At 33.5% G+C, this 13,558-nt stretch overlaps 1 protein-coding gene across 2 annotated transcripts; it reads left to right on the top strand.

Annotated features, from left to right (window-relative positions):
• Positions 1-241: 241 nt before the first annotated feature.
• LOC145682373 (uncharacterized) lies at positions 242-13,314 on the top strand. 2 transcript variants are annotated; one of them, XM_081753959.1, is made up of 5 exons: positions 242-550; positions 5,766-5,992; positions 7,292-7,436; positions 8,660-8,756; positions 13,101-13,314. In XM_081753959.1, exons 2-5 carry the CDS (start codon positions 5,774-5,776, stop codon positions 13,162-13,164), a joined length of 525 nt encoding a protein of 174 aa, XP_081610085.1. In that variant the 5' UTR covers positions 242-550; positions 5,766-5,773; the 3' UTR covers positions 13,165-13,314. The 2 variants fall into 2 exon arrangements, with proteins under 2 accessions (XP_081610085.1, XP_081610084.1); XM_081753958.1 differs by having other exon boundaries at positions 242-613.
• The last annotated feature ends 244 nt before the right edge of the window (positions 13,315-13,558 follow it).

Raw genomic sequence — 13,558 nt, 5'->3', positions numbered from 1 at the left:
TATAGCTAAACTCGCTTGAACTACACAGTAAATTTCTCCTAAAGAGGGTAATAATTGACCAGGAAAAAACGACTTCTCACGAAAGAGGGTAATAATATCCCGGGCAAATTGTACGCTATTGCTAAACTCCATTAAACTACACAGTAAATTTCCGCTAAAGTTGGTAATAATTGACCAGGAAAAAATGATTTCGCACTAATGGGATAATAAAATCTGATTCAAATTATACTTTACCCAGATAGCATGTAAGCTTAAATCAAGGGTCGCTTTCCCTTGATTTTGGCTTAGCAATGTACAGTTGATGCGACAAGCGACAATCAACGTTTATTTTAGCTTGTTTTTAACTTGAAAAGAAGCTTGAATGCGACAAGCGACAATCAACGTTTATTTTAGCTTGTTTTTAACTTGAAAAGAAGCTTGAATTTATCAACTTTCTACTAAGCCTATTTCAAGCTTGATTCAAAACGCTTGACGTTTGTCGATTGTTTAGCAAATGGAGCCATCTGTAGGATTGGTGAGTAGTTTGATTTCTTCCAAAAGGTAAACAAAGGTAAGCTATGTGTATGAAATGTAATAGTAAGCCCTACTTTAGTTTTAGTTACAAAATAAAAAGGTGATTTTTATTTTAGACTGGTGCGCTGAGCGCTTTTAGGATAGTATTACTTCATTACTTTTCAAATATGGATGGAATTTTATGTTTATACCTTTTATGTTGTTTTCTTTTTTTTAAGTGTGTTCATCCGTATAATGTATACCATATTTAGCCATTGGATTCTTTAAAGTCAGTGATGGCTCTTGACAATTAGCATCAGCATAGGCGCTCGAAGGGGAGGGCGGTGGGGCCCGGGCCCACTTTGGCTTACGAAAATGTATACGTAATATAGGAAACCATGTATATTAAATACCAGGCGTAATATAGCAACCATGGAGATGGGCCCCTCCCTAGAAAATATTCCTCGGACACCCCTGAATATCAATACAAAAATTAGAGGGTTAACTTCAGCAGACGGCTTTATCATATTAAAAATTTATAGGTGGAATACTTGATAACTGTTAAGGCATTGCTTTAGCAGACGGCTGTACCATATTTATATCGATTTTATGGTCATTTTTTACTAGATTTGAGATAATACTGTTACATATAGAGAATTTTGGAACTTGGGGGCCAAAATCAGGTAAAACCACCGTGTTTACAGGAGAAATGAGTTGGTGTTACGTAACCGTAATTACTAACATAACTAACCAAACCTAACCTAAATCATCAAAAACAGAAAATATAGGAAGAAAGTACGAATTCAGGTAAAATCACCATGTAAAAATTATTGCGGATATTTTATGTATTTTTCCACTTTCCTCGTTTATGTGCATGTCCTCCGTCGCTGACACGCCTGCTCTCTACGGACGCATCCCCTCGCTCCGCTCGGGATACCCAGCAACACCCCTGCCCTGACTCGGTTAGATGGCATTCGTGCTTTTTTTTTGTGGCCACCTAGCACAAGTTGGTTCGTGGTTTATGCACTAGCTTCTCATTTAGTAGATATTCTACAAAAAGGAACCCGGAAATGCAATGTGTGAACATTTGGTAGAACCATCTGCTCGAGTAATGCCCAAGTATCTTAACCCAGCCTAACCCAAACTAACTTAACCTACCTAAACCATAAAAAAAAATACAAAATATATACCAAGATAGTACAAAATTTAAGCAAAATATTGCCCCCCCCCCCAGTTCAAAAAATATGCCGTTACATAACACTTTACGTAGCATAACTGAGCGAGCGAAGGGGAATAGATGCCCCGCAGGGCTCGTTTTTTTTTTCTACTTTTTAAGTTACACGCGTTTGGTATTGCAACCATTGCAGACGGTCATTTTCCAAAGCTTCATATGTACTTACTGCCATCTCATTCCTTGCTTGTATTCGTCTGCCTACCGCCTTGTCAATTAGATCCACTATAACATACTTAATTTTCAGTTTCGTAGGATTCTATATAACAGATACGATTTATGAAGTCTAAACACATTAAAATAATTTATTTAATTAGGTAGAGCCATCTGCTAAAGTTAACCCCATATTAATAATGAAGGTAGTTAAATGATAATGTAAGTGTTTTAAACTCAATAAATTATATGTGCAAATGAGTATACATGGGAAAGTAAGTATGTTATGGTGGAGCTATTTGCCAGGGCGGAAGGCGGTTGAATACAAGCAAGGAACGAAATGCCAGTATTTGTATGTTAAGTTTTGGAAAATGACAGTCTACAATGGCTGCAATGCCAATCGTGTGTAACTTAAAAGGGGAAAAAACGAGTCCTACGGGGCTTCTAATCCCCTCCGCTCGCTCAGCTGTGGTTCGTGAAGCGTTTGTAAAGTAGTTCCGCAAATCTAGTGAAAAAATCGACAAAATCGATTTAAATTTGGAGAGCCGTCCGCTAAAGTAATGAAAATTACGTTTTATCTCTACAATCGAGGAGAAAACTGCTTTGAATTAATACATTGCCTAAGCTTTCTTGTTTTAGCTTTCACCGATACACTAAAAATTTTAACCGATGTGGCTTCCCCAAGAATCGGTACGGATGATATTTAAATGCAGCAAGCAAGCCTGGACATTTCACTCATTTTAGAATGCATCATGCTTATCTTTCGTTCCTTATGTTCTTCCATATTTATTCGGAGGTTGGGGGCAAAATTGAAGAATATAAATACTTATGTCCGACTTTATTTAGTAACAATTACTTATTCTAAGGTATACTTCATCAATCTTAGATTAAGTGATATCACTCATTTCATCGCTTTACAATAAGTGCAAGGAAAGGTTCGATCGGGTATGGACTTTTGGGTTTAGGGTAAAAGAACGATTTCGAAAAATTAGTTATTAGATATTAATAATAATTCAAAATGGATTATTACGCGAAAATAAGTTGGCATATTAGTTTGAAGTTTGTTAGGTAAGAAGTCGAGGGTGTAAGTTTGAAGAAAACTAGGTTTTTCGTTGCTTACATTTTTATCTTTTTATCCTCTAAAAACAGTAACTTCTGTCTTTTAATTGATTTTAGTGCTTTTGTTTACTTTTTTTTTCTACCATGTGAATGAAGTCTGGATCTAAAATCTCACAAAAATATTTGCAATCTGAACGGATGTAATAAAGAAATAACGCTATTTTTCAGGATTGGCCAAAACCGTGTTTTTTTTAACTTTTTTTCACTTAAACCCGAATGTTTGCTTTACACCAGTTTTTTTTTTTTTTTTTTTTTTTTTAATACGTTTACCTTAGATTAAAGTGGAGTAACCGTTGCCCCCTTTTTTTGAGAGTAAAGGTAATTTGAGGCTGATGATTCGATTGAACAAGGTCGCAACCTCGAGAAATGAACGCAACTCGCTCAAACTATAGGTCATAGGTCAACTAGTTCTGCAAATGATTTGCCATTACATCATAAATTATTCAGCAGTCTACTCCTTCAGCATTGGTTAAGCTTGAATTTTCCTTGTCGGAGGCATGATAGTCCACAAGTTGAGTGGGGGTGGGATTCGTGAAATATACTTTTTTAACTTGTCTCTTTAATTGTGATTTTATTTTATCAAGTTTGGAGTTCCCGCCGAACTGCCTGTAGAGCGCTGCCACACTAGCGGACGGTCAACAAAACTTTTCCACAGAAGCTGATTAAGTGTCTAAATTTATAACATTGGAAAGTAGATCGACGAAACAGAGAGTTCTATTAGGTTTGACTGATTTGTTAATAATAATAATAATAATAATAATAATAAAAAGTTTTATTTAGAAAGATAGTATGAATGGTCCAGAACTATTAGTCACTTCCTGTATTGATTAGCAAATTAAATTAAGCCTATATTTCTGACTGACTAAATTAGATCTTCTGTACTATATAGTCTTTTAAAATTGTCCATTGATTTAATCTGTATAACTATAGAGTGATTCCATTTTGCAGTTCTTTCCCTTTTGGTTCTTAAGTGGCTCCCAAAATATTCACAAGTATGCAAGATCACTGCAACGTATTTCTATCAGTTGACCTCCGTGGATGATGAGTCTGTGGATTTATCGCCTTTGTTATCAAGGGATTCTGGTTTCGAGTTCAAATGAAGAACAATATCTCTCGAGTGCAACTGAGTAGTGGTTCGGATATCACTTTAAGCTGTAGGTCCCGTTCTTCATAACCCCGCTGTTATGTCCTTAACCATAGAAAGACGAAGGTGGGTCAAATTTGCCCGCACTTTCTTTTTCTCTTTGCCCGAACAAATGAATTTTACAACGTTTGAATTTTTTTGTATTTTCTTCTGTAATCTAAACTTAAATTTAGTTTTATTAGAAAGCACATTATTGTGGTAGTTTTTTTTTTTTTTTTTTTTTTTTTTTTTTTTTTAGAGCAGGAGACTAAGTACATTTTTTTTAGCAACTTAGAAATGTTAAGAGGAGTACAGTTTTACTTTGAAAGGATCATGTAAACTTATCTATTCTTTGAATGGATGACTAAATTAACATAATCTACTTTTATACATTGAGCAAACGTAATACTCTCAGGTTTAGTATAGTAAATTGTCTACACAGGCGAATTGTATTTCAAGCTACTTCATGTCTGCTAACCAAATGCGGTAGTAGTCTGTACTGGGACTTATATTTGTAATATTTCCTATTAAAATAAAATTTCACAAGTCTTAAAATAATTTTACACCTCACATTTATTAGTAGCAGTCATTAAATAACTTTAAAATACATTAGTAGGGTTAAAATTGGAATTTACAACCACGAGCAAAATTGACACCCCTTAGTCTTTCACGTGACCAATTATAGTTTAGTCTTCCTAGGGTTAATGTTAAGATACACGGATGACTAATGATAGTGAATGATTATGAAGGAATTAGTGGCATGAGAACGGGAAAACCCTCACGAATATGATATTGTCCATCATAAACTCATAAGGCCGGAGATTGAACCAAAGATCCGTCGCACCAAAAGGCAACGTTCTACCTCTGAGCAATCAACCCTTTCCTTCCGCAGTGCTGATTTATAAAGTCATACTCTAATGACCTGTCATAATTCTGTAACGTAGTGGTCTTCTACACACGTCTTCCTAATTGTTCCCCACTTTTCCCCCCAAGATTTCTGATTAAATGAACAGCGAAATCATATTTAAATAAAATCTTTGAGTTTTGTCCCACGGTTATGCGGGGCAGCCTAAAGGAGACGGTGATGATGAGAATGAATTAAATAATGGATTGAAGAAAGTGGAGGGAAACGGTAGAACCCTGAGAAAATCTACGCACACGGTGTTTGTCCACCACAAACGTACACCCATGTCCAAAAGTATTGTCGCATGTCTATAAATATGTTGTTGTAGGAATAAAATTTGATAACGAATTCGCCCTGTATTTCTTACAATGTTGGTATGTGCGTAATCGGCAAAGACATGTATGTGGCAAATTTCATGTCAAAAGAGCAGTAAATAAGAACAATAAAACGAAAATAAAGCTTTCTTGACCATTTGTTTTACTCATTCTAATTTATGTGCTTATAATTCTTTCCCTATAAAATTTTCCACAAATATACATTTCTCGATTATACACATAGTATCGGTATTAAAAGTATCCTGCAAAATCATTATCAAATTATATTCTTACAAGAAGACAGTTATAGATATGCGACAATCATTTTGAACATGAATGTACATTTAATTGTTTCAATGGTTTGTGAAATAATATATTTTCTAGTTATATTAACACCTTCAAAACAATATTTCATAAAATTTATTGCAGATATCAGAATGGTATTTGGCCAAATGCAATCTACTTTAGCTGACCTTAGTGAAAGAGTATCTTCCGTCGAGAAGAAGGTCGACACACTTCTAAGTAATGGTGTGAGTGTGAAAGCAGAGTCCATAAACGAAGAATCCGAACTTCTTGGCCTTCTGCCTCTGCGAACGTTGAATGATTTTCTAACATTTGAGAGAAAGCTTGAAGAACCTAACTTCGGAAAGAAATATGTAAGTATCCTATCAAACCTGTACAAGTTATGAAGCAGGTTTCAAATCTTTGTTATATCTTTTAATTTACGTCTTTTTGGAACATCTCTCTTTTGACTCAATGTTAGCATCAACTCCATTTTTGCCAATTTAGCCATTATCATGTGCATTAGCTATGGACTATAATTTTGGTCAACTTGCCATTCATACTTGCTAATATAGCGGCAATTACATCTTTTGCAGTCAATTTTTTTATTTTTTTTAGAAAATATGAAAAACCTAAAAAAAAGTAGTTTATCTTGGTATTTTTCTAATTCTTTTGTTTACAACAGCACATACATTGTCACAGTAGATTAGATATCTTTTATCAGTCTCACCTATCCGTCACGGTAAATTGGGATTCCTGGATCTGGAGTCAATTTGTTTGATTAGTTTCTAGTGTATTTTTAGTTTGGGTGGAGTTTTTCTTGTTGAGATGCGTGCATGTGCATGTATATATTTTTGTGATAGATCAATAGTGTTATGAAGCCATACCCAGCATTAGAAGTTGAAAATAATTCAAGAGATTTTATTACTTCTAGTCAATGAAGGAACAAATTTTATTGTGAAACTGTTTGATTTGAGGATATCAAAAGATAAATAATATTAGAACATCTTTGTAAACTAGTAGACTTAAAGTACCAAATATTTAGTTCCTTTATTCCTAAATTCTGTTACCTATAATTTAAGGTAAGTTGAGCCATTTTTAGCTAGTTTTTGTGCGTCATTTAGCTATTTTCTGACACTACTTGTTGGCAGCATTGATTAACCCATTGTTACTTGTTACTTTTGGAAGTGTATGTAATTTCCATATACATACACACACAAACACACACACACACACACACATATATATATATATATATATATATATATATATATATATATATATATATATATATATATATATATATATATATATATATATATATATATATATATTATGTACATATATATATAGTATTTTTTTCTAGTTCAAACGGACAATGGTCCTTTTAAATAACCGCTATTCCGATATAAAGCTGAAAGTTACCAAATAAATCCCAGGCAAACAGTTTTTGTTAGTCACGTAGCCCATTTGATACGGCCTTCCGTGAAACTCAGAACCCCACGCTTTTTTTTTCACACCACATTACGGTATCTAAAAATTAATCTAGTTTCATTCATGCTTCGTTTTTTTTTTCCACTGGTAGAAAAACATAACAATACGGACCCTTATATATATTGCTTTTCTTTTTGATTTCAGCATGCATTAGATCTAAATACTTTCCTTTCTTTCAGGTAAAAGTATTACTGTCAATTGGTGGTAAGAAGAACTTTGTGCGACAAACTCGCAATGGAATTCTCCTACTCTGGCAGGAAACCAAGGATCATGAAGCAAAAAAGCACACCTTTGGGTCCAACCAAATGTGCAATAAGATCAACAGTAAGTTGATTTGAAAAGTTGTACTGAAATATTTAACTTCATTTATTTATTTATGCTAGTAACCATACAAAATTCCAGTTTGCTAATTATTAAGTCTTACTTCTCTCGTACTGGACGTGTGTTCTCATATTAGTATGTCCCAAGCAATCAGAAGTAATTCTTCATGAATAAAGTATGCTTTGAGTACTTTAGGATTCTTTTACTGTCAAGTAGTAAAATATGTAAATGTGTTCACCCTTACTGGGTGAATATAACATCTGTGTAGAATGTATAGGAAATTCAATAACTGATCCAACACTCTATGTTGTAAACAAAGCTTTACTGGCAAAGTACATATTTAAACAAATCTTTGCTTGAAAAAGCATTCAAAAGAATTTGTAAGGTGTACGGAAAATCTAAAACCAAATAAAATTCCAAGGTAGGAATGATTCCAGGGCTAAATAAAGTCAATAGTGTCAACGAATTTAAATTGAAGTACAGTGTAGGAATCACTACTGTGAAGTATAATTTTGCACCAGACTTTTCGTGTATACCTGTAAATTTGATACTGTCTACCACACGAATATAACTTTGTTGGGTTGGCAACACTGTTAGTCTGGTAGTATTACATAGTATGCCAAACTGTCTCCCCTGCCGATATTTTAATGGTGCAAAATTTCAGAGCTCTTTGTCTAACACTGGAACGCAGACAAAACACTAGAAGAACATAGCTTTCGAAGTTACCATAATTCCAGTATAAAAAGAGAAAAGTTGCAGGCTTTCAAGACGGCGAATAGTCAAACTTTCGTCTTTCTGTCGACTTCATCTTTCAATTTTTCGTGACAACGAAGTTAGCCAAAACACATGTGTTTTTTGTAGTGTTATTTAAGGTGACTTTAAACGTTGACTCAAAACCATATCACCACTAAGGGCACCGGAAGAAAGTATTGTTACACTTGTATCGAAAAATGTAACTTTTCCATTATATAATATACCAAAAGTGTGGTGGAAGATAACTTTCTATAGTACCCTTACATAAAAATCACAAAATAGGGGCCTAGCTTAGGTGACTTGAAAAATAATATAGGAATTAGTTTCAGCTGTAGGTATCCATATTTACAAACCATACCATAATTCCGTAAAGCTATTTAAGAGGGAAATTTATTTCAAATGACAGTTTTCTTTTTTTTTTTTAAAGAATAAAAATCGCTAGTACTTGCTTGAAATTCTATCTTTCTTTTCAGCTGCTGTTCGTAAGATGTACACCGTCGCAACAGAAGAAACGGTGAAGGAAGTATTGGGTGTTTGGCTGCAGCAGGCGGAGCCTAGACTACTGCGTAGGTAAGTATAGTTTTACCTATTTTCCTTACAATCACGAGAGAGATCGGAAAGTTCTTACCATCACTAAATAAGCCAGGGATCTGCAACTTAGTCCATGGACGCGTTCTTCTCTACATATACGTTTTGTATTCACTACATTTCTCACATCTATAGGTCACTAGATCAATATCATATGCATAGAATTCTGTGGATTTGGAGGAAAAAGAGATTTCCACCGTTTCAATGCCTCTTACTTTCCCGGACCCCAAGATATGAACATCTTATTATAATAATTGTAATCCTTCCCTTTTTCTTCCTTTTAGGATATGTATCATAAAACGCTTTTGTAATAATTTTAAATGAGAAGTTACTTCCATATTTCAAATCTTAAAAGATTTAGAGATACCGACATTTTATTAGAATAATTGTAATCCCCACCTTTTTTTTCTCCTCTCCACATCGTTTCTTTCCCTTTTTACTAGCATGTCAAAAAAGAAAAAAAGAGGGCCGAAACACGTGGCAAAGTATTTTAAATGAGAAATGGAAATACTGAACTTCAAATCTCTCACCTTAAGGGATTAAATACTTTACTATAATAATTATAATCCCCATCCATTTTTCTTTCCACCCCCCTTTCTTACCTCCGAGGCATATTTCAAAAGCGCTTAAATTCTTATCTACTTATTTTAAATAATATGAAAATACCAAATTTCATGTTTCAAACCTTCATAAATTCAGAGATTTTGACATCTTATAATAATTTTAATCCTCACTCCTTTTCTTTTCTTTCTCACCTTTTTTTCTTTTTTTCCTTTGTACTAAAATATCAAAAACTGCTTAAATATGTCAAATTATTTGAAATGATACATCCGAATATCAAATTTCAAGTCTGTAACCTTAAGGAATTCAGAGATATGGTCATATTTTAAAAATACGTCCCACACCTATTTTCCTCCCCTTCCTGTCGAATTTGCAAAAATCCTTCCTTAGTGGTATCCTACGTAACAAATCCCATGTACTGTCCATATTTAACTTGTCTATCTTAAGCGATTTGGCCTGTGCAAAGATCTGTCAGTCACTCAATCACTTAGGTCTTTGTATTTTATATAGCGAGATGAGTTCATTTTTACGCACTCATGTATTAGTACACAGTGAAATGAGATGAAATGTTTACCTTGTATGTATTTATTATTTTATTATCCTTTATAATTTAGCAACTTGCCTGTTACTTTCCTCGGAGGATGGAAATATTAACTAAAATCGAGATTCATTACTGTTTACATTTTTATTTTTTTGTCTTCTGGAAGAAAGTACCTCTGTTAATTTTATTTTTTGATTACTCCTATCTGCTGAATGAAATCTTTTTTTTTTCTAACAATAACTTTTATTCCTTGATTAATTTTGGTGTTGATTACTTCTTTTCTATACTGCGGGAAATTTCATTTTTTGAAAACTGCGATGTCAGAGTAATAGAGAGATAGGCACTTACTGTTATATTTGCCTTCTAAAAACATTTCCTACCTGCTGCATGAAAAACAGAAAGCAACTAACCTCTTTTTTTCTTGACTAATTTTAGTGTTATTTTACATCTTTTCTATCTACTGAACGAACTCATCTCATGAGAGAAAAACTACAATACCACCCTCTTTCTTGATTGATTAGAGTTAATTACTTCTTTTCTATAGTAAATGAAATCATCTTACATTCTGGAAAACTCTGCAATGCCATTGTAATAGAGAAATATGCAATTGCAGAATCTTCCAGACTATAAGATTATTTCGTTTAGTATAGAAACAAGCAATAAAGTACTATAATTAATTAAGATACAGATGGTATTGTAGTTTTTTTTTCCTTCTCAGAAGATACGGTTTCATTCAGGAGATAGAAAAGAAGTAAAATAACATTAAAACTAATCAAGAAACAGTTTTTTTTTTTCCTAGAAGATAAAGACTTCAGCAGTTAGAAAATTTTGTTAAAAGACAAAATAATAGTAAATGCACATTTCTCTCTTACAAAGACATTCCCGAGTTTTCGGGAAGATAAGACTTGATTGATTAGAGTTAATTACTTCTTTTCTATAGTAAATGAAATCATCTTACATTCTGGAAAACTCTGCAATGCCATTGTAATAGAGAAATATGCAATTGCAGAATCTTCCAGACGATAAGATTATTTCGTTTAGTATAGAAACAAGCAATAAAGTACTATAATTAATTAAGATACAGATGGTATTGTAGTTTTTTTTTTCCTTCTCAGAAGATGCGGTTTCATTCAGGAGATAGAAAAGAAGTAAAATAACATTAAAACTAATCAAGAAACAGTTTTTTTTTCCTAGAAGATAAAGACTTTAGCAGTTAGAAAATTTTGTTAAAAGACACAATAATAGTAAATGCACATTTCTCTCTTACAAAGACATTCCCGAGTTTTCGGGAAGATAAGACTTCATTCAGTATGAAAAAGAAGTAATCAACACTAAAATTGAACAAGAAATAAAGGTTAATGTTTTATCCACAAGATAAAGACTTCATTCAGCAGTGGCAGTAATAAAAAAATAAATTTAAAAAGTAAGAGTAGTTTTTTTCCCCCAAAGACAAAAAGATTTCAATAGGATGGAGCACGCCAAAGTATGCGTATGCGTAAACACTCAACAACAAATTACCAGGAAAATAAATAGGGAGACATAGGTCTTAAAATGCATTCAGAATTTGACTGGATTGAAGTAAATGAAGTGATTTTCCTGCTTGTGCCATGTACACTGAGAAATGTTTCTGCTTTCAAAGATGGGATATAAAGAACTAGGTCGATAGGTCGCAGGAGTATTTATTACTTCTCTATAATGAATTGTGAAACGACGCTAATGACTCCGACACGACGTTTCATGAATATGGGTCAAATAAACTTAGTGTTACATTTACGGTAATGAGTCATCCTTTCTTCATTTGATATGTATGATGAAGGCAATATGCATGTCTTCCTATCAGTGATTCTTGTGTTTTGAAAGAATGAAACGTTGCAAAGATGTATTCCTCCGCTGTAAGGCTCAGGATTAAAATCCGTTTGTTTTACTGTCACAAATAATTCCAGTGAATTGTTGTTCAACACCTCTTTACGTATTAGTCACCAGTAACTTTTTTATTTTTTATTTTTAAAGAGAAATATTTCATTGAACCTCTAAGGTATGTTCTAAACTCGTTGCAAAATGGTACGAAGTTGTCCGTGTACACGGTGCCTACTTTAGTAAATTCTACACGTTTCCTGTGAATTGCGAACTACACTTTCCCACGCGTTCTGTTGTACGTGACGCAGGATAACGCCTTGTAGGTCATCATCTGTCATTTATGTTGCTCCGTGAAGAATACAAGGTATATAGGTTCACACACTTATGACCTATCTTTCCTGTGAATCGTGAGATCAGATTGCATTTCATACAAGGCATGGAGAGAAAATTACAGAAATAAGTAAATATTTGTTCTTCCATCTCTCAGTGATTTCTTATATCAGTGATTACTTCGTTTGTTTTTCGTAACGCCGTGCTTATACAACAGTACCGAGTGAGTCAATATGACATTTTCTGGATTTATCTCAATTGATGCTCTCACAGAACAATGCACATTTTCAGCTAGGAAACTAAAAAAAAAAAAAAAAAAAAAAAACTACTGAAAATTTACTGGCACTAGAACATTGAAATAGGTAAAGTGAATAAATACCATGCAGTGGTACCAGTGATGAAACGAGTAACATACTTCGAAGTAGTCAGATCCCTGACCCTGTATGACCCAGACAGATTCGTACGATCCCGAGACGACTTAATATCAGACTGTGGGAGAGTATGTTGTAATTGTAACAAACGCGATTCTTTCCTTTCAAGTGTTTCTTATGAGTGATCGTCAAAATTTAATCAAATAAGGCTGTAAAACGTAAAATGTAGAATATAAGGGATGCCGCTAAACCGAAAGAGTGTTTGGGTAATGTTTATGTATAGTAGTGTTTAAAATTACTTTATTAATTTTCAGTATGGGAAGATGAATTATATTGTATTTGACATAGTCAAGACACTTTGAATAAGAAGTGTCACACTACAAATCTAACATCTGAATAGGTGAGCTCGATTAGGGAATATTAATTCACTATAAAAAATTCTACCGTAATGCTATAGAGATCATATTTGGAGTGCCTCCAAGCCATGGATCACCAGATCTGAGAAACGAGTGCCAGACTCTGTTGCCTTGTGTGGCACTTACTTCAAAGAATAATAATTTATTTTAATGAGAGCGTATTTATAAGGTAAACAATATGAATGTTTTCTTTTAACTGTGCAATCAATTACATGTTTTTCAGTACGTATTTATGATCGTTATTTTGCAGAGAACGAAGAAATTCAAAACCTATAGTGGAAGGTCACACCGTTGAAGTTGAGGAACCCAATTAAGGAAATAAGTTAGAAATAATACAAAATATGTAAATAAGTTCAATAAATAACATTGTAATACAAGCTGGTTGTTTTCATGGAACCTTATATCAGTTGTTGTGTAGAATGTAGGGATAATTTATTTCAAATATGTAGCAGCAGGATGCGAAATCATAACAGTTATGATCGGGGAGAGATAGGAGTAAATAAATAAGTAAAAAAAAAATTGCACTGGAAAGTTTTGAAATGAAGATTTCATATATTGAACATCCAAAATTATTGATATATGTAAGGTTAGGGGTAATGCTTATCCACTAGGTTGTCCACTAACTGCACAGATTTACTGTAAATAGTTTGTATACTTCTGACAGTGTCGATGTCACCTTATCTCTCCAGTAAATTATTTAGGATGAAT

This window comes from Thermobia domestica, chromosome 3 (assembly GCF_964235325.1).
Source record: "Thermobia domestica chromosome 3, izTheDome1.hap1.1, whole genome shotgun sequence".
Lineage (NCBI taxonomy): Eukaryota > Metazoa > Arthropoda > Insecta > Zygentoma > Lepismatidae > Thermobia > Thermobia domestica.
Note: the sequence above shows the minus strand (reverse complement) of the source record. Positions and strands in the feature narration are given on the sequence as shown.